Source organism: Mauremys reevesii, linkage group 2 (assembly GCF_016161935.1).
Source record: "Mauremys reevesii isolate NIE-2019 linkage group 2, ASM1616193v1, whole genome shotgun sequence".
In the NCBI taxonomy this organism is placed as follows: Eukaryota; Metazoa; Chordata; order Testudines; family Geoemydidae; genus Mauremys; species Mauremys reevesii.
In genome coordinates, this window is record NC_052624.1 from 278,634,708 (window position 1) to 278,654,403 (window position 19,696).

At 49.7% G+C, this 19,696-nt stretch overlaps 1 protein-coding gene across 1 annotated transcript in view; it reads right to left on the reverse strand.

Moving 5' to 3' along the window:
• Positions 1-19,419, reverse strand: part of LOC120399348 (serine/threonine-protein phosphatase 6 regulatory ankyrin repeat subunit B-like) — a 61,352-nt gene extending 41,933 nt beyond the window's left edge. Inside the window, exons 1-13 of the mRNA XM_039527539.1 lie at positions 19,311-19,419; positions 18,979-19,083; positions 17,375-17,473; positions 13,772-13,873; positions 12,069-12,170; positions 11,087-11,185; positions 9,164-9,364; positions 5,746-5,847; positions 5,555-5,653; positions 3,583-3,711; positions 2,382-2,510; positions 1,529-1,645; positions 238-336 (exon numbers count right to left, since the gene is read on the reverse strand). Of these exons, the coding sequence (XP_039383473.1) occupies positions 238-336; positions 1,529-1,645; positions 2,382-2,510; positions 3,583-3,711; positions 5,555-5,653; positions 5,746-5,847; positions 9,164-9,364; positions 11,087-11,185; positions 12,069-12,170; positions 13,772-13,873; positions 17,375-17,473; positions 18,979-19,083; positions 19,311-19,364 (1,437 nt within the window). The 5' untranslated portion in view covers positions 19,365-19,419. The remainder of the gene's footprint in view (positions 1-237; positions 337-1,528; positions 1,646-2,381; positions 2,511-3,582; positions 3,712-5,554; positions 5,654-5,745; positions 5,848-9,163; positions 9,365-11,086; positions 11,186-12,068; positions 12,171-13,771; positions 13,874-17,374; positions 17,474-18,978; positions 19,084-19,310) is intronic.
• Positions 19,420-19,696: the final 277 nt, after the last annotated feature.

Below are 19,696 nucleotides of genomic sequence, written 5' to 3' on the forward strand. Positions count from 1 at the left end.
CACTCATTATCAATTTTTTATAAAATCATATAGACTGCAACGTCACAGTAGGAACATAGAACTTAAAGGGAGAGATGTAATGGAATGCTAAACCGTATTATACTGTGTGTAAAATACCGTTTTTAAGCTCACCTCAGCCATATCTCCTTCTCCCACAGCCCCTGCACACACACAGAGCACCACGCCCCCTCTGAGAACTAGGGTTGTGGTGATACCAAGGAGGCTCCAGTCCCCTACCTCATCGAAGACATCGACACGAGCGTGGTGCTGGAGCAGGATCTTCACTATCGCTGTGTGTCCTCGCTCTGCTGCCACCAGCAACGGGGAGCAGTCATTCTAGAGAAGGGAGGGAGAGACAGGGCCTGCTTAGCTCTTTGTCCCTTGCTCGCTATTGTCACAGCCCTGGAGAGTCAGCACTCTCTGAGGTTCAGAAATGCTATTAATTCAGTGGTGGTGGAAGGTGCCGGACTAGCTGCCGCAGTGACGGAAGCGCCATGTAGTGACATGAAGGGTACAGCACAGACAATGGCAGCACCAGTTTCCTCACACACTTTCCTTGCCGATGTGTTCTGGAGGGACCCACCTCTGGCAGTCATATGGTACCTCAATCTCAGCATCCAGTAAGTCTGCCCTCTCTTCTGGGATGGTTGTCAGTTAACACCAGCTGTGCCGGTGGCTCTGTGACATGGCCACCCATCTCCTCAGAAGGGGACTGAGGCCACCAGCTCAATCCATGTCGGCCAAAGAGCCAGCAGATGGCAATGACTCTTCACCACTACCCACCCAGCCTAGGGGCAAATGAGTCCACAGTCCATCACCATCCCCCTGGGTCCGCCCCCCTCCCACAACCTTTCCAAGCCAATACACTACCAAAGACTTCTTTATTTCAGTGGTTAAAGGTCAAACTGGTGAACTGGGGCATATGGCTCCTTTGGGTGCAGAGGATCTGGGATTTCTGAGTAGCCCGTGTTAGGAGCTGAGTATCACAGGGGAATGCTCCAAGGGGACTCAGGGACTGGGGTTCACCTCTTGTTAACCTGCCAGGCAAAAACAGAGGGGTCATAGCCTGGAGGAGAGTGCTTGGGTGGCTGACAGGCCGGTGTTCTTAGGGAGCTTACAAGCCAGACACCCAAATGCTGCAGGCAGGGGGTAAGCAGGGGACTCAAAGCTCTGGATACCCCAAGAAACATCCCATGGAACTATAGTGTAAAGAGTTGAGTCAAGGCACCATGCGGTTATCTATGGTTGGTGGGTATGGTTCTCTCTGCTGACTAGTGAATATAGCCTGCCACTCACACAGCTGGGAAGGATTTAGCATCATCAGGGCATGCTGGCTATTTACCATTTTCCTGGCCATTCAAAGTTAAAGGTGAGGAAGGGTACAAGGTCTAGATTTTTGCACTCCCTTACCTAGCTTACATTGCAATTGAACTCTCCTGAGCTAAGCTTTATTCTGGTCATTGCTCCTGCTGGGGAAATGCTCTCCTCAGAGATGCAAGGATGAGGGCCCAGCCCAGAACAGAAATACCTTGGCTTGCTTGTTAATGGTCTGCTGCATTCGGCTGGTACTAATGTGCTTAAGCATCTCCAGCAGGACATCCGTATTGCCCACACGGGCACAGTAATGCAGAGGAGTCTCAAGGGACTGCAACACAGAAACAACCAAAGGGACTCTGAGAAACCTCTCTCCATGCATCCCATTAGCCTGAACAACTTTGCCACCCACCCAGTCCAGAGTAAGGAGAACTTCTGGGGACACCTTAAAAACAAATGTCCTGCCTGTTATGCATACACCATGAAGGGAAGGGTTTGCTCTGGGGTCCTTAACCAAAACTCTTTCCTCTCCACTATGGTGCAGCATGCTTTGCACCAGTTGTTTCTCCAGTTGACGTGCTCCACCTCAGAGGGGGCTGCACTTCTGTGGTGCAGTGCATCTATAATGGGGGAAGTGCTTTGGGATCCATCCGGATGCACAGAAATATAAATGTATGTCATAAACATACAGCTTTGTTTGTAACTATTTTCTAAAGTCTGACAGCTAAGCCAAGCCGTATCCAAGCGACTGCGTGGGGGCTTGTTTTCAAGAGAGCTAAGCACATAAGCTGCTTTAACAAGGACAGTGGCGCTTTTGCCAATAACTCCCCATGCGGCCCACTGAGAAGATGACCCTTCTGCCAGGAACCTTCAGGACAAACAGGACACAGAATAAACTCCAGCTTCATAGGTCTGGGAAAACCCATGCCCCCGAGTTTGCTAACTTTGAAGTTCCGATCAGTCTGTTGGAACGAGCTCGGCAGATGGCCCATATGCCTATAACAACAACAGTGATGGCATACATCCATTGAGCCTTTTTCCCTGAGGGACCCCAGGCTCATACGTACCAGTCGCGTGGTACGGGAGATGTCGGCATCGTACTCCATGAGCATGGCAATGATCTTGGTCTCCTCCTCCTCAAAGTGGACCATGTCCTTCTTCACTGCAGCAGCCAGGTGGAGGGGTGTCTCCCCTGCCTGCGAAAGGGTACGAGCCAAAACGCAAGCAAAGCAGCACGTTCACCCAGCGCCTCTGATTGCGCTATCACGCAGCGCTGTTCTGTAACCACTCGGGCACAGAGCCTGGGCAAGCACAGGAAACCACGCCCTGCAAACAAGGAAACCTGGCCAGCTTCCTCCGATTCTTCCCTATTCATCTACAGCTCCCCTGCATGGAGGCTACTGTCAGTTTATCCTACCCTGTGTTCAAGGCTTTCCCATGCTCACGAGTGCTAGCCAAAACCGGCCTTTTTCCTTGCTAGGTCACTGATCTCGCCACAGAGGGGCTCCAGCCCAGCAGGAGTTTGCCTTTCTGCCTCAAGCCTTCCAATGAGCTCAGTATGGATGTGGGGGGTTGATCCGCTCTTGTAGGGTCTGATCCAAAGCCCACGGATGTCAATGAGAGTCTTTCCATTGACTATGGATCATGACCAGAGCACGGTTTGGTGAGGAGAGAAGAGAGGGGACAAGAAAGGGTGGGAGGATTTCTGGGCAGAGTGTGGCAGTTTGGGAGGACCCAGACCCTAGAAGTGGTTTCTAGGACCACCACTGAAAAGCAGCTTCCTGCTTCCAGTCTTGGAAGGGACTGGACATCCCAATGGAGGGTAGCGCTGGGAACGGAGCCTTCAGAGGACGTGGAGGGTCCTACAAATAAAGCCATCTTACAATGCCACTTGCTAATTGAGTTGATGCCCAGTTTATCGGCCTAGTCCCGTGGCCTTATCTATCACGCTGTGGGTGGGCACGGGGTGCTTGTTGCCATTCTCGCCCGGTGCCCATCAGACGAACAGGGACTCTGCCATGTAGCCCTCTGCCTCACCATAGGAGAGGGTCACTGATCGAATGTGAGCGCCTCCGGCTCTCCCCACGAGAGGGTGACAAGTTTGAGAGGTGTTTGTGTGGCTTAGCTAGGAGGGGTTCATTCCCCCATGTCATGTCACACCCTGCACCCTCCCTCCCTCCATTTACATAGCATGCTATGTTTCACATGCCCAGACATTCAGGCATTGGGCCTGTCTCACATGCAGGCTACTCCCTCTACTCCAGTCACCTTGTTTTCCTGGTTGACGCAGGCGGCGGCCTCTGCATGGCTTTTCTCCGTGGCCAGGTAGTTGAGGATCTCCTCCACCACGGGCAAGTGGCAGTGCTGCACCGCGATGTGTAGGGGGCACTCTCCGACCTGCCGGCAGGATAGGGGCATTGAGATGGGTGGCTGCCTCGCTTCCAGGACTGTCTCTGGTACTGCACACGCCATCTCCTCCCATCTCATCCTCATTCCCTCTCTCCACCCAGAAATGAATGAAGGTGCCAGGCATGGAGACAGCTGACCCAGCCACATGCTGAGAACCATCCCTCAAGCCTGACTCTAAACTCCTCCCTATTCAGCCTCCGCACTTCTAGCCCGAATAAGGCTAAAGGGGATAAACCACCCCCTTCCTTTAAGCTCTCAGTTCCCCTCAGACATCCACTGACAGTGCAGAGTCATATGGCTCAAGTGTGTACCATAGAGGTTGTTCTGTGGATGGTGTCCTGCATGGTACAGAAATTCTAAGGACTCTGCCTGAAATTTAAGGTCCTTTGAGTTTCAGGATCATTGTCTATGACTCTGCCCCACTGGGCTGAGCAATCATTAGTATGAACACGGTTACTGAGTATATACAAGGGATTTCCTATTGGCTCCACACCCAAGCGCTAAGCAGGATTGGTCCCTGCTACATCAGCCTTTCTAGCTGTGAGGCAGTAAAAGCGACCTGTAAAACAAACAAACTCAAAATATTGGGCTAATGCCGCCTTTAAAAAACACACGCAAATCTTTGTGACGGAAAAAGGAATCCTGAATAGTCCTCCAAGCTCCCTTATTTATTTTTTCCACAGTTTTTGTCTGCCCCTCAGGACTCTATGGTGACTGGACAGCTACAGAAATGATCACGTCACAAGAATCAAGAGAGTAAAGTTGAGCAACCAAGAGGGGGAGACACTGTTTCAAAGTCTTTTCTGGCTTGTTTTTGACAGCAGCTCTTTCTAGTCAATAGCTAATGAACAGTCTGGAGAAAGGCAGTCTTAGTTAAATATCCACCTCCCGCCACCTGTTCAGTTGCATCACAGTGAACATGCTCTGAAACGCTGAAGAGATTTTCCAGCAAAATCAAGGAGCAGCAGCACAGACACTCATGATATTTTGAAGGTTAAAAACAGACACTAAAAAGCAAAAGCCCAACCCTTTCAGGCTGCCTTTCTAACCAGAGAGAAGCCAAAAGGGCACAAACCCAAGGGCTCCGAGCCTTTCTAGATCAGCTTTCTCCACGAACCAGAAGGCAGTTGTGTGCATTTGGTTTTGGGGTGAATTTTAATGCTCCTGGGAATGGGGGCCGGAGGACACTGGCAAAAGCTGAGCCTAGCAGGGCAAGCAGGACCAAGCTTCCTCTCCACCCAGCTTTGCATTTTCACCATCTAGCCCTGGGGTCTCCCCAGATCAGACACTGCTCATCGAAACAAGTCCGACCCAGCTGCGCGGAGGGGAGCTACAGAGTTGAGTGGGAGACCAGTGAGCTCATTGAAACACTTAAAACCTAATTCCTGTGTGAGCCCAGCTAGCCAGAAGAGACAGGCCAGTGTATTCACAGCTCACTCCATCACCTGGTTATTTTACTTGGCCTCATAACTGCTAAATAATGAGCAATCCGGGTTTGTTTGACAGATTGGTCTAACCCTTTGTGCATGTTAATGTTAAGACATATTTTAGTTCTGACATAAATCCCAATGAAATAAGACCGAGGTTGCAGAAACAATCATCACCGGCCCACAATGGGCTGGTTGGTCCCAGCTGCTGGGGGAGTGCACTGGAGCAAGTGCTCAGCACACATGCAGGTACTGGCTACTCCGATGGGGCAACATATGGGACTTGGTGGGCCAACGGTCTGATCTGCTCTGGCAAGGCTTGTGTTCCTGGTCTTTCCCACAAAAGGTTCCTGGGACATGTGGCAGAGACCGAGTGCGTCTTGACTGCCTTGGGGGCCACGTACCTTGGACTGTGAGGTGAGCTCCCCTCCTTCCTCGATCAGGGCCTTGATCATCCTCAGGTTGCCATGGCGAGCTGCGACGTGCATGGCCGTCTCGCCGTTCTGCAGCCAAAGCGCAGCATTGAAATGAGCGACGTGCCAGCAAGATCCAGCCCCTCCCTCTTTGCCCCCAGGAACATGGCTGCGTGCTTTACCTCTTGTTCCACGTTGACGTCGGCGCCACTCTTCAGCAACATCTCCGCCACCTTCTCCCCCTCGCGGATACGGGCTGCGATGTGCAGAGGTGTCTCCTGGGCCTGAGGGAGACACAGACGAGGACTCAGAGCCCTGTGGAACAGTGTTGGCTTCTCTTATTACATCCACTCAACCTGAGCCTCCTTGCTGTCTGGCACCCTGCGTCATCGCTTACCCCTGTGCAAGGGGGCGCAGCATGGGGGCAACACGCTGCCCTTCTGATCGGGTAGGTTTCACACCCACCCAGCACACCGGGTGCAAAGCTGGGGGGAATCAGGCCTGGTATATTTCATACACTCCTCGGAGCCCATGATGTCAATCTCAGTCTCCCCGGGATACCTGGAGTCTTCTTAGCCTCTCCTAGCTCCAGTGTCCAGATTGATGCATAAATCCCTCCTGCCCCTGCTCTAGGGTTGCCACCTTCAAACCTCATCCCACGGCACAAGGTCACTGAGCCATGGGCAGAAATTTTCTGAATTTTGATTTTGTTTTGAGAAAATGTTCACATTCCCCTCCCCCCGCTCGATTTTTTATCCAGCCCTTGTTGTGATGATGTCACTGAAGAATTAGAGCATCATCACCACTCCATGGCAGGACATCTCGCATCACGACACTGCAACGGTTTGGGCGATATTTCGGTGCAGAGTCCACAGTCAATTGCAGGGCATGGGAGTGCCACGTTGAAATCCAAACTGGTCCACAATAATCAGTCAACCCTTCCTTACCCTCCCCTCAAGGCTTGAGGGAGTCATCATCAAGGTAGGAGGAGCTCTTTTCCCTTCTAAAACCCCAGATCTGGTGGCTTTGGTTTATATTTATATGATTTCACGTATCCAGAAGTCAAAGGCGAATGTATAAAGCTCTTACACCACCTGGAACCCAACCCCGTTAGCACTTTCTTTCCAAGATAAAACCTCCTAACTAGTAAGTAAATTGCAATTCTATTTTATCTGACAGGCTTTCAACCCACTAGGGATTTCTGTCATTGTGAGGATCAGAGTGATGTATGTTAGCGTCATCTCCCTACCCACAAGATCCCCATGGCTACCTTGCTAGTTTCAGCCTGCTTTTTATAGCCTGGTTTCTGAGAGCTGCATGGATTAAACCAAAGAGAATCGTTACAAAACAGAGATTAGAGCTGGGCAAAATTTTTCAAAGAAAACTTTTTTTTTAAGTGAAAAAATGTAGATTCCGGTTGACTGAAACATTTTGCAAATTTGTGTTGAATTTGCCTAATTGTTTTGATCACAAAAAACAACAAAAAAAAATTTCTGAAAAAGTTGAAATATTTTGTTGGGACGTTTTTGAAATGAAACGTTCTGACTTTTCAATTCAAAACGACTTTCCCTTTTGAATCTTACTTCAATTGAATGTAAAGACTTTTTTTTTTTAAAGGCAAAAAACTGGAAAACAAAACTAAATGGAATTGTTTTCGATCTTTTGGTTTGGCCACTGAACTGAAAAATCAGTCCCAGCTCTGTCAGAGATGGCAAAGCTCTGTCTGGGTCATGGCATGGCAGGATTGCTGCCTACGGCACGTGTGGACTAGATGACCCAAGAGATCCTTCCATCTCAAACTTGTTGTATTCCACATTCTTCAGTGCTTTGCAGAGGCTACTTTTAAATGTCTCCCATGTCGATTATTCACAGTATTGTCAGAATGAGAGAGACACGGAGGCCAGTGACACCCAGAAACTTCACAAGTAATTACACGGCCGTTATTAACAATTCTGTTTTGCAGATAAACAATGCCGCAAAACACTGAAATCCAGCAGCAGATAGACAGAGTTTTTTGCTTTATGACTGATCACACACATCTCCTGCTGAAGAACCCTGGCGCGTCAGTCATGATCTTTCCCATTATCATCTTCGTTGTCATCATAATTTGTGGCTGTCATTCTGGTAGTGCCAGTGCTACCCCTTAGGGGGCCCTAAGCAGGAATATTTTGCCCCCTCAACACACGCTAATAATTAATAGGGGGCCCCATTGAGCTGCTTGGGGCCTTAAGCAATTGCTCAGTCTGTTTGTGCCTAGTGCCGGCTTTGTGTCCTGGCATCTCCTCATTTGTCTTCCCTGCCCCTAGCCAGCACACAGGCCTGACAACACCTTTTATCCTGAGTTATCCATACTTCCACACCCCACTAATTTACGGGTGTCTCATTTCTCAGTGGCTCCTCCCTTATTGTCATTAATATCTACATCAATGAGTTACCATAGTAACTCGAGGTTATTACAAAATTCCCCCAAATGTTAGTTTCAGGTATCTTGCGGTATTAACTGGTACATTGCGGCATATTTTCCAGTCTGTTGCTGCATGGTTTCCCGAACCTTGGCCCTTAACACATCTTTTACTGTGATCTTGCACGGTATCGGCACCAGGTTATCTTTCAGGATAGCGGCGCCAACCTGTTTCAGGCCTAAGCCTTGTGTGGCTCAGCTGAATATTTCACAGGCCTCTAGGCCGTGTGCCACAATACTAATGAATACGTATATTTCACCTCTATATCCCAAATATACTTACCGGTACTATCTTTTATTCTTGGCTACAAAGCCTCTGCCACTTCCCTTGGGAGAATATTCCACCGTCTCTAGCTCTCGCTCTTAGGGGCTTTGCTGTCACTGCTGGTTATAAATCCCTAATAACCTCCATCCCTCATAAGCATTTACACCATGGCTAGCGGCTCTTGTGTCCCATGGAAGTGGTGCTTAACTGATCTGTACAGCGTCTTTCTATTTGTTCCAGCATCATACAAATAAAGAGGAATATTTCCAGCCCGGAGGAGCTGTCTGTACAGGTCCCATTAGCTTTATTGGGGTAAACACTGATAACTCTCCCGCACCTCCAGCCAGCAACAATCCATCCCAGGATGTCCCATTTCAGACAGGTTTCCCTTTGTGTGTTCAGGGCTCACACACCCCAGCCGGTGAGAGAACGTGTCAGCCAGTCCCCACAGTTCAGCGTACAGCCCAGGCACATTTCCTAGCTGTTCTTTCCCAGTGCAGAAAAGGCTGCTGGCAGGTGGTGCTGTTGCGCCACCTGGTGTGCGTTTGCTACAACACTACAACCCGGTTCAGAGGGAGCCTGGAGTAGCCTTCTGGTTTCCTAAAACCGATCAACGCAAATTGGACGCAGCAGAGCACTGTGTCAGTGAATGAAATCCTAGCCCAGCCCACAAAGATCCCGATCACTTGGCAGTCTGTACCCCTCTGAAATAGGTAAGGGCATCGAAAACACAACCCACTTGGGTGCCGGGGAGATTGGGAATACCACGGTATTGTTACAGCGGAGGAAGGAAGAAAGCAGCACTGATTGTGAAGGCAGGAACTAAAGTGGCACAGCCTGCAAGGAAGAGTCACATTCCAAGTTTCACTCCTACCTTGCCTCCCTTGAGCTGGACCTGGGCCCCAAAGCCCAGAAGAGTCTGTACCACCAGCGGCTTGCAGTGCTGGGCAGCAATGTGCAGGGCCGTGTAGTTTTCTTTGGTTCGAGCATCCACCTCTGCTCCCCTCTGCAGCAGGGCCTTCACCACGGCAGCATGGCCCCGTTTGGCTGCCGCGTGCAAGCAGACCGCCCCGTTCTGAAAGAGAGGCAACCAGTTCCCTTGGCGCTTGGATTTTTAACACTCGCTCCCTACACCCACTCTGACACCTTAACGTGTGCGGGGCGAATCGGTTTGCCAGAGGGCTAGGGCATCACTTATGCCATAGGAACTGGTGCAGCCATTCTGTGTAGCTGGGGCTGTGACAGACTCACATCCACCGTGGATCAGGCATGACATGGGGGACACAACACACATGGGTCAGGGGGTTACACTGGCTCTTTGTGGCTAAGAGAAGCGGAAATATAGAAAGCTAGGTGGGGAAACAAAGGGGGGATTATGAAAGTAATTTGGGGGTGACTGTCATCGAAATTTGGATGAAAGTTTGTGTTGAATGAGAAAAACTTCTGCCAGTTCCGTAAATCAAGTCGTGGTGATACTGAAATATTGCTCCTGGCACCCTTCTTATGCATGTGAGACACTCGGCAGCTTCCAGAGCTCGTCAGAAAAAAGTAGGGAAAATGTACGAAGAAGTGAACATTTTTCATTGGGTTTGAATTGTTCAGTGAAATTTTCTCCCTTCCCCAAAATATCACTTTGTTTGGGGGAGGGGTGTGTGGACAGCCAGAGGTGAATATATTTCCCCAACATTAGTCTGTTTTATGCAAGGTTTATTGGGACTGGAAATACAGTTTCAATAAAGCAGATGCAACCCCAGGCTAAGAAAGCAGCTGGGAAGGAAAGATGTGGCAGTAAAGACTGTCAGCATGGCTAATGGAAAGTTTAATAGACACGTTGCACTCCTATAGCATCTTGGGACTCAGGATCTCAGCCTGTTTTGGAAACAGTGAGTCTTATACCATTCCCTAGGAGAAAGATAGAAATTGTTATCCCCATTTCACAGATGTGGAAGCCACATAATTAAATCAGTGACAGCTGAGTGGATACCTGCCACACAGTCCACATATCTAATATATGATGTCTGTCCCAGGCATGCTACTGTCTGGGATGGTTTATGAGACCATAAGTTGCTAGGCTGGTGGGAAATAAATCTCTCATCTCAATTTTTACTTTTCCAGTTAGAAATGAAGGGGAGAAAGTAGGGGGAAAACTTCTACTTCCTCAATTTTTCCAGCAAGGGAAAATAAATAAGTGGGGAGAGGGGGGTCTGTCTATTGAAATTAAGCTTTTTAAAAATTTCAACCACTGTGACATTTTTTCATGAGGTAATGTCTTTTATTGGACAGCTTCTGTTGGGAAGAGAGACCAGCTTTTGAGCCACACAGAGCTCTTAATCATAGAATATTAGGGTTGGAAGGGACCTCAAAAGATCATCTAGTCCAACCCCCTGCTCAAAGCAGGACCAATCCCCAAATGGCCCCCTCCAGGATTGAGCTCACAACTCTGGGTTTAGCAGGCCAATGCTCAAACCACCGAGCTATCCCTACCCCCTTCTTCTTCAGGGCTTGTTGGTCCCAGGACATTCGAGAGACAAGGAGCTGAAGAAGAGCTCGGTGTGGCTTCAAAGTGTGTCTCTTTCCCCAATAGAAGTTGGTCCCATAAAAGCTATGGCTTTGCCCACCTTGTCTCTCTAATCTCCTGGGACCGACACGGCTACATCACCACTGCATCTCCTTCAAGAACATTTTTGTTTTGGTTGAAAAGGCGTTTTCCATCCCCCCGAATCCAAGTTTTGGACGGACGTTTTGGAGCAGCTCTAGCAGCAGACATCGGCCCTCCTGACTCTCTGGGCTGGGTTACCTTATTGGGCATGTGCAGCAGGACTCCTTTCTTCAGAAAAGCCAGAGCGGTGTCCGGGTGCCCATGCTCGGAGGCAACGTGCATGAGGGTGCTGCCGTCCTGCAGGGAGCAAAGATGGGCAGCAAGTAAGGATGACAAGAATCTCTGGGCTAGGCAAGAAGCTGGGTAAAGGTCCCAAAGGTGGAGTGGGTCAGATAAGGACCCTGCCTCCCATTCCCCTCCTAATGTCCCAGCCCCATCTCCCTCTGTCCCTCCAATTTCATCAGTATAGTATTCCTATCCCACAGCTGTCTCCTGCTTTCGCCTGCCACCCGTGCACGGAAATAGGCTCTTTCTGGCGTACGGGACCTTCTGGGCTGCTGTCATAATGCACTGGCACTTGTGTTGCTTGTGACTGACATTACAATGAAGGCTGGGGGCCTACAGGCCACATGCTCATCACGGCTACAGTGGACACAGGCAGTGTTGGGGATAGAACGGAAAATCAGCCGAAACACTGGCCTCTCCCACTTGAGACGATAGCGAATCCTCATCAGCTGGCACTATGGCGTTTATCCACTCAATGGGCCACCACCAGAGGGCAGCACGCGCAGCCAGTGTATTACAACAGAAGTGTCCCCACGTCACATTTCCACGTGGGTTCCAGTTAGGGCCTTGCGACCTTTGTGCCCACAACCCAAACTTCTTTGAACAAACCAGCTCCCTGACAAAGAAATGCACTTGCACTGCCCTGACTGAGAAAGCTGGCTAATACCCGGCCTATTCCTGGGCTTTAGACTTCATCTCCCAGCACTGCGTGTGACTAGACATGCTGAGGCTGTGTGGCTCCAAGCTAAGGAAACAAGGGCCTAATTCCCAAGCCAGTTTTGTCCAGCTCAAGATTGCGAGCAGCAACCAAACAGTGGGCACAAGTCCTGGTCCTCTCTGGCCCATACGCTCAGCTGCTACTCAGAGGAACATTGTGTGTGGGTGCGTCTCTCACCTTAGTGCGAGCTAGCACATTGGAGTGGAACTTCTCCGTCAGCAACTCCACCACATTGGTGTGGCCTCTTTCTGCAGCGATGTGCAAGGGGGACCGGTCCATCTGCAACCATCAAAGAGAGCAGCGTTTCCAGAGAAGCAGCTGGAGCTGCCGGCATTTCTTTGCAAGTGTAATGTGTGCTTGGGAGGGAGACAGCCTGTATGCAAGCCTAACCGGAATGTACCCTCAGCTGGAACGGATCAACATCTGCCTCTACGACACTTTGTATAGCCAGGGTAAGCCTGGATCTGAAGCTCTGGAAGTTGGGGGGAAGCTGGCATGGCTGCTGTTCTTGGGGTACTTGCTCATTGGCTAGATGACTTCAACCTGCCAAGGGTGCCAACCTATTACCAGCACTACCGCCCACCAAAACATTTGTTTAAACCACCACAACACACAGCACTGCTAAACCAAGTGACGTATGCAGAGTCAGCTGCATGAACGATCAACCAGTTCATTCAACAACTCGTGTCTCTTTGTCTTCATTGAACTGAAACAGTTAAGAGACAGGTCCTTACGGAGGAGGGGAAAGGCTGTTCTCCTGGGCTGATTGGCATGGGCCCTTGAAAGTCTTTTCTCCCTTACCTTGCCTAGGGCTGCTGCCTGCCTGGGTGAGGGAGGGGAGGAGGACAAGCCACTTTCACCAGCACCATGCAGTTTAACGAGTGGAGGGAAGTTCCTGGTCTGGACTGTCTGCCTGATGAGGCAGATTCAAGTTTGAGGGCTTCCCGGCCATTAACACCAGAAGCTCTGTAATCAAAGGTGCCCCTCACGGAGTCGTGTTGTGTCCGCCAGTTTCACAGGTATATCACACCACTGGCTGTCCCAAAATTACCCAAACAGGGCCCTCAGGACAGGGCCGCCCAGAGGATTCAGGGGGCCTGGGGCAAAGCGGGGGAGCTGCGGCGCTTGTACTCACCCGGTGGCGGTCCAGGTCTTCGGCGGCATTTCAGCGGCGGGGGGCCCTTCAGTCACTCCGCCTCTTCAGCAGCACTGAAGGACCCCCCGCCACTGAAATGCCGCTGAAGACCTGGACCACCGCCAGGCCAGGGCTCATGGGGTCCCTGCACGGCCCGGGGCAAATTGCCCCACTTGCTCCCCCCTCTGGGCGGCCCTGCCTCAGGATGGTCTGTAAAGGGTTAACCAGCTCTCTGGCATGTCTAAGGGTACGTCCATACTACCCGCCCGGGTCGGCGGGTAGCAATCGACTTCTCGGAGTTCGATATATCGAGTCTCATCTAGACGCGATATATCGAACTCCGAACGCACTCCCGTCGACTCCGGAACTCCACCACCGTGAACGGCGGTGGCGGAGTCAACGGGGGAGCCGCGGACTTCGATCCCGCGCCGTCAGGACGGGTAAGTAGTTCGAACTAAGGTAGTTCGAGTTCAGCTACGCTATTCGTACCTTAGTTCGAACCCCACCCCAGTGTAGACCAGGCCTAAGTAACCATGTCTCCATCTTGGGATGAGCCAATGGCAGTTTACTCTGATGGTGCAGTGCTGCACATTGTATGCACTGTTGGTTGACAGTATTGACCCATCCATCCACCCGTCTATTACACCTCTCAGTTCGGTATTGAAGTGCAGAAAAAAGGGACTCGCAATCCCAATAAGCACTCCCTAAGTCAGCCGGTTCCCACTCCCCGCCCCCTTTTACACACCTTGTCTGCTATGGTAGTCTTGGCCTTGCAGTGATGGAAGAACTTCAGCAGGGCTTCATCGCCTTCCCACGCAGCGACATGTAGAGGAGTCTGACCTTCATCCTAAAACAAAGGGCGTTAGAACGTCCTGGATGTAGCATAACTGAGCTGCCCAGCGGCTCCACCCTTAGCCCAAGCAGATAACCTACTGGGCAGGAGAATTTGGGTACCTGAGATGGCCACCTTGTGTTGCACTAAAGCATCACTCCTCTGCCCTAAAAGCTTCCTAGAGCATCCTAGAGTGACATCACCAGGTTAACCAATGTCACTGTACCACGCCTGGAGATAGTGAGGTTGCAGCGTTGGGGCTGCTGCTGTCTGGAGAGCAGGGTCTGGCCTAAACGAAGCCAGATCAGCTTTCAGAGATGCAGCACTGTTCCAGAACTGGGTAGGCCCAGCTCCTGCAGTTTTCAAACAGAGAACGGGTTTCCGGCAAATAGGAGTATTTGCAGCTCAGACAGGACAATCTCTCAGCCTGACATGAGTCTCTTGGAGGTCTCTCACCTCAGGCCTCCTGAAGCCTATGGAAAGACTCATTGTTTCAATGAGCTTTGGATCAGGCTTTCAATGAGGGGCAGATCAACTCTGAATTATTACTGATCATTTGTATTACCGGAGCACCTAGGAGTCCTAGTCATGGGCCAGGACCTCACTATGCTACACGCTGTAGAAATACAGAACAAGAAGATGGTCCCTGAATAATCCCAACCCTACCGTCTACCCCTACTCTCATGGTTTCCCTTGTGCAATTTCCCATGTTCTCAATGCCTCGAAAGCCAGTACACTGTGACATTGACAGAGATCAGCTCCTATTAATTCCTTCCATTGTTTTCCTTTTATTGTATTATGTAAAGAATCTATGACCCTCTGCTGAGGACTTCTTGGGTCATAATTACAGATGGAACTTGGACCCTTCTGCTCCAAAAGCCCAGGTCCCACCACTCCAACTAAAGCAGACTCTCCTTGGGCAGCAGGTGTGCTAGAGCTTCCAGCATACACTTCAGTGGACCTCTCCACTCAGTTACATCTATTCAGAAGCCACCCCAATGAACTGTGTTTAATTAGGTCACAAGTCCTCAACTCCATGGGGAGGTATGTGAACAAGTCTCAGCGGGTCTTGTCCACTCTCCCTTTCTTTATGGCTAGATAAAAGGGAGTCCTCAAATCTATTCTGCTGTAACCTAGGGTCTTCTTAGCATCTGTGCCATGTGCGTCAGGTGGCACGTGACCAGGATTCATCACCGAATTTGGTCTGCTCTCCTTCTTAACTAACCTGGGGTGCTGGCATGGAACAGTTGAGAGGCACCAAACCATGTAGTTTTTGTAAAAGTTGTTAGCATCAACTATTGGGGAAAATATAGAACTGAAAATGGCACTTGCATTCCTGCCAAAGAGAAACACAACCAGAGAACACGATCAATAGGGGTTGTTCGACTGGCCATTTGAACCATTTCTAATGAGTACGTTTGTAAACATGTGATTGTACATTGGAACCTGTCCTTCGAATCAACATGTTCCTTTTAAAACCAGCCTCCTTACTCTGCCAAACGCTGGAAGGAGAAGGTGGGTTTGAACTCTAACGGGCCTTTCAATATATTTCAGCACAAAGCTGACAAGTGCTAGTGCTAAGTCTGCCCTGTGCTGGAATGCTAGCAGACTAGATTTATCTTGGCATTTTGCCTAATTCACTTAAGGGCCCTTTATAAATAACCCAGGACCTTTTGGCCTTGCAGTTCTACAAAATTGCTTTGTTTATTTGACTGTTTAAGTTAGTCCTGAAAGTTTTAATGCAAAATAAACTTCTTGTCAGAGACCATTTTCTTCTGGGATCCCTGAAAGGACCTTGCAAAGGATTGCACAACTCTTTGGAACAGGTGTTTTCCTTATTTTCTGCATCTTTGGGTTTATTAGAGAAGAAGACAAGGAAGAGAATGAATAATTTGGGGGAAGGTTATTGGCCCCCAGCTGGTAACACGCTTCCCTTGCCCACAGAGCCTGCCTCAATCCCTGACTTTTGTGCACCTGATTAGAGTGATGGACCCCTCTCATTTGTGCTCACTGACTCTAAGCCCCGCTACGTGAAACTGCACTGGTAACAACCATAGTTAGACCCTTTTCACGATAGCGGTGCTAGAAGGATTCAATCCATAGCGTAGCTAGAGAGAGACACACACGCAAAGAATGTATGGCTGAAGAAGAATAACCCCACCTCTTCAATCATCCCCATTTGATTACGGACCCTGGAAGACATATGAAACATGGGTCCCACAACTTTGAAACCAGGGTCAAAAACTCCAGAGTCCTGTCTGCCTTAGTGCTTATGTAACCCTCTGGTGAGGAGAGCTGGTCAAGAATTTTTCATCTAAAAACGCTGATTCGTCAAAACCAAAACTGTTTGTGAAAAAGGGTTGGGTTCAACAAATTTCCTGACTTGGAACAATGTCGAGAAAAATGTTTCTGAGTTGTTGAAATGTTTCATTTGGACATTTTTCTAAATGGAAAATTCTGTTTCAAAATGACTTTTGGGGACAAAATGATGTTTTGATTTCTAGGTTAAGCTAATTAGACTGGGGAAATGGTGAAAAAAGTCAAAATTGAATTTTTTTTTAAATAAAGTGTTTCAAATAATCCAAAATGGAAATAAAAAAGCAAGTTTTTTGGGTCGTGAACATTTTTGAGATTTTGACTTTTCATCCCAATTTGAGACAGGACAAATTTTGAACTCTCGAAAATATTTGCAGGACGGGAAAACCTCTGTGCCCGATTCAGAGGGTAGGAGTCTGTTTCAGCCCCTGCTAGGGAGCCTTGCCTCTTCAGTTCAAGCTATAGCTATTCAGGCTTTTAACTCCGGAGGCCACTGGTTCGATCAACCAGTATATTATGATGCCAACATGGCGGGCATCACACCTGCACTGTTGGTAAGCTATGATGCAACTGCTCTGTTGTTAATTAACTTGTACCAATGTTCCTAGTGCAGCCATGGCCAGGGAGACTTGAAAATAAGCGTGAAGAAAATTAGTTCAGTATTAAAGCTGCAAACATTTAACATCACTAATTTCATACAGGCACATTATCTCTATTATCGATATTAAATTCATTTTCAGCACGCATGCAGTTAAAGGGTGGATTTTTAAAGGATAATTTAGTTTATTAATGAGCTGGTTGAATACTTCCATGTCAAGGAACTTTTGATTTAAGAAACCTCAGGTTAAAGCTGAACTACAAAAGCAGTTTCTCCTCCTTTGGTGTTCACACCTCAACTGCTAGAAGAGGGCCTCATCCTCCCTGATTGAACTAACCTCATTATCGCCAGACTGATTCTGGACTGCATATTTATACCTGCCTCTGGAAATTTCCATTACATGCGTCTGACCAAGTGGGTATTCACCCACGAAAGCTCATGCTCCAAAACGTCTGTTAGTCTATACGGTGCCACAGAGAAAGAGAAAGAAGCAACATTTGTTTTTACAATTGATCAGCTACTGGGGGACTCTGCTCAGCACTAATGATAGCAAAGGCAAAACTTGTGCTCACAATACCAAGGTTTGTGTATTTTATACTCACATTCTGGCAATCCACCACAGCTCCATACTCCACTAGGATTTTGGCAACTTCCACATCTCTTTTCCTACAGCTTGCATGCAACACAGTGTCACCGTATCTCTGTAAAGAACAAGCAACGCTTTGCCTGTCAATCAATCAATCTTCAATCATGCAGAAAATTGTGACTGATTTCTGTACTGTCACTATCCCCAATAACGCTGATATCTCGGGAGCTAGAGAACATATTACTCTGGTTCATTGAATACTGGCCTTGTCTTTCGTATGTTTTGTTATTAGTCACCCATTATCTGTGGCTAACATTGCTCCAGTCACACTCCCGCCACCCAGAGGCCCTGGGCACAAAGAACATTTGACTCACCACACCTCCCATGAGGCCCTGCCCCCTGCTCCTCCAATTCCCCCCGAGGACCCACCCTCTGGCCAGGCTGGAAGCCAGAGCTGGGCCCTGGTAAGAGCCACCCAGGGAGCCTGGGCCACTCTGGGGAGCCCCTTGCACCTGCCCTGAGGGGAGCACATGGGCTGGGGCCTGTTCTTGGGCACCCCAACACCCCACCCAGGGAAAGTGGAAGGTCTGGGGCCACAGTCCCAATGCTGGTGGCCCTCCCCCCTTGTACACACGTTCTGGCACTCCTGGGAGCCCAAAATTGGCCAGAGACCCTGGGCACAGGCCTGTTAATCTGCCGCTGGTGCCACCACTGCACAGATGTTCAGGTTTTCCCTTTGGAGAATTGCTTAGTATCCATTGCAGAATACTGAAGGGTTACCTTATCTGGGCATTCGAAGGGCACAGCTCTGACTCAGGCGACAGGCATCGTGCAAGCTTCACATGCATTGGTAGAGCTGTGTGTATCTCATTCCTAGTTTGCAGCACCTCCACCTCCAGCTACTCTCGTCTAGAGGGCCCCTCACACAGCCCTGCCTGACTGCAAGTTGTCTGCGATTCCCTTTCCATCCCCCTTCCCCCCCCCCAGCTCTACCCATGCATATTAACCCCAGCCTACAATTCCAGACCTGGGGTACTCTGACACCAAGGCACCTAATGGTGCTGCTACGTTGGGAGACTTTTCCAAACATTCTTTCTGCTCTTCGTTGTACCGTTTTAACGCACAGTAGAAAATAACATTTATTTTTTTCCCCTATTAACCCCCTAAATTTTCTATTTGGCAAACACCAATCCCTCTTCCCCCCCGCCCTCCCGAATGGGGCCTGAAATGAACACAAGCTATTTTCCCTGTCTCCTCGCCTGTCTGCCCACAGCATAAATGTTAACGGATTCTTCAGAACCGGCAGAGGAGGCCCAAGAGCAGGAAATGAACAGGCACCAAATCGGCGGAGGGGTTTAATTCCTCTGACAGATTGTAAGCGCCAGCTGGTGTAAAGTAGCATAGCTCTATTAATGTCAATGGAGCTATGTCGATTTCCACCAGCTGAGCATCTGGCCCCAAGCGTGGTGTATGGGGAGTGAGTTGGTAGGACTCAGGCTAGCTCTTAGATAGAGTTTGATCTCTCCAGCCCCTGGTGATGCAGCAGTGGGGAAGACACAAAACCAGCTGCCTGGAGGGCGAGCTGCGGTGTCAGCGGTGGGGTGGGCGTGTGTCCGGTACCTTTTCCCGTGCGTTCAGCTGGGCCTCGGCGTGCGTGGAAAGCAGTTCCTTACAGACTCCCAGATTCCCAGCTTCCACTGCAAGAAAGAGAGGAGTGCGGCCGTCCTGCGGAGAGGGCAGAAGGAAACCAAAGCCTGGGTGGGGCTGGTGACACCTTTCATGCAGCGCCCCCAGGGAACGCGGGCTTCAGGCATGGAGATGGAGTTTCAGGCTGCCCCAGTCCAGCCCAGTAGCCCATGGCATTCACTTAGTGCCACCTCTGGCCTCCAAGCCAGGCCCGTGTTACAAGAAGTCACTACCCCCATCACGTATAGGGAAAGGCCCCTGCTCACCTGGTCTTGGCTCAGTCTAGCATCTTTGTGAGAAGCCTTCAGCAGCATCTGCATCACACCGACAGCCCCAATGGGACGGAGGGCTGCGTAATGAAGAGGCAGCTGCTCCTTGGGCTGCAATGGGGAAGGAAGGCAAGGGGCAGATTTAGACTAACATGCTCGGGGGCAGAGACTGTGGATTTCTCCTTTAATCTCTTCTTCGCCTGAAAAGCCCCATGCACACCTCTGGGGCCACAGAAATAGCAACGGATGCTGATGCCGAAAGGGGCTGGGCCGAGAGGCAGCTCTCTCATTGCAGAACAAAGCTGCCCCTCCCTAGCGATGGCACTCCAGTTACGCAGTCTGCCTCCGGTGCAGTGAGCAATTCACTCACCAAGCAAGAGACT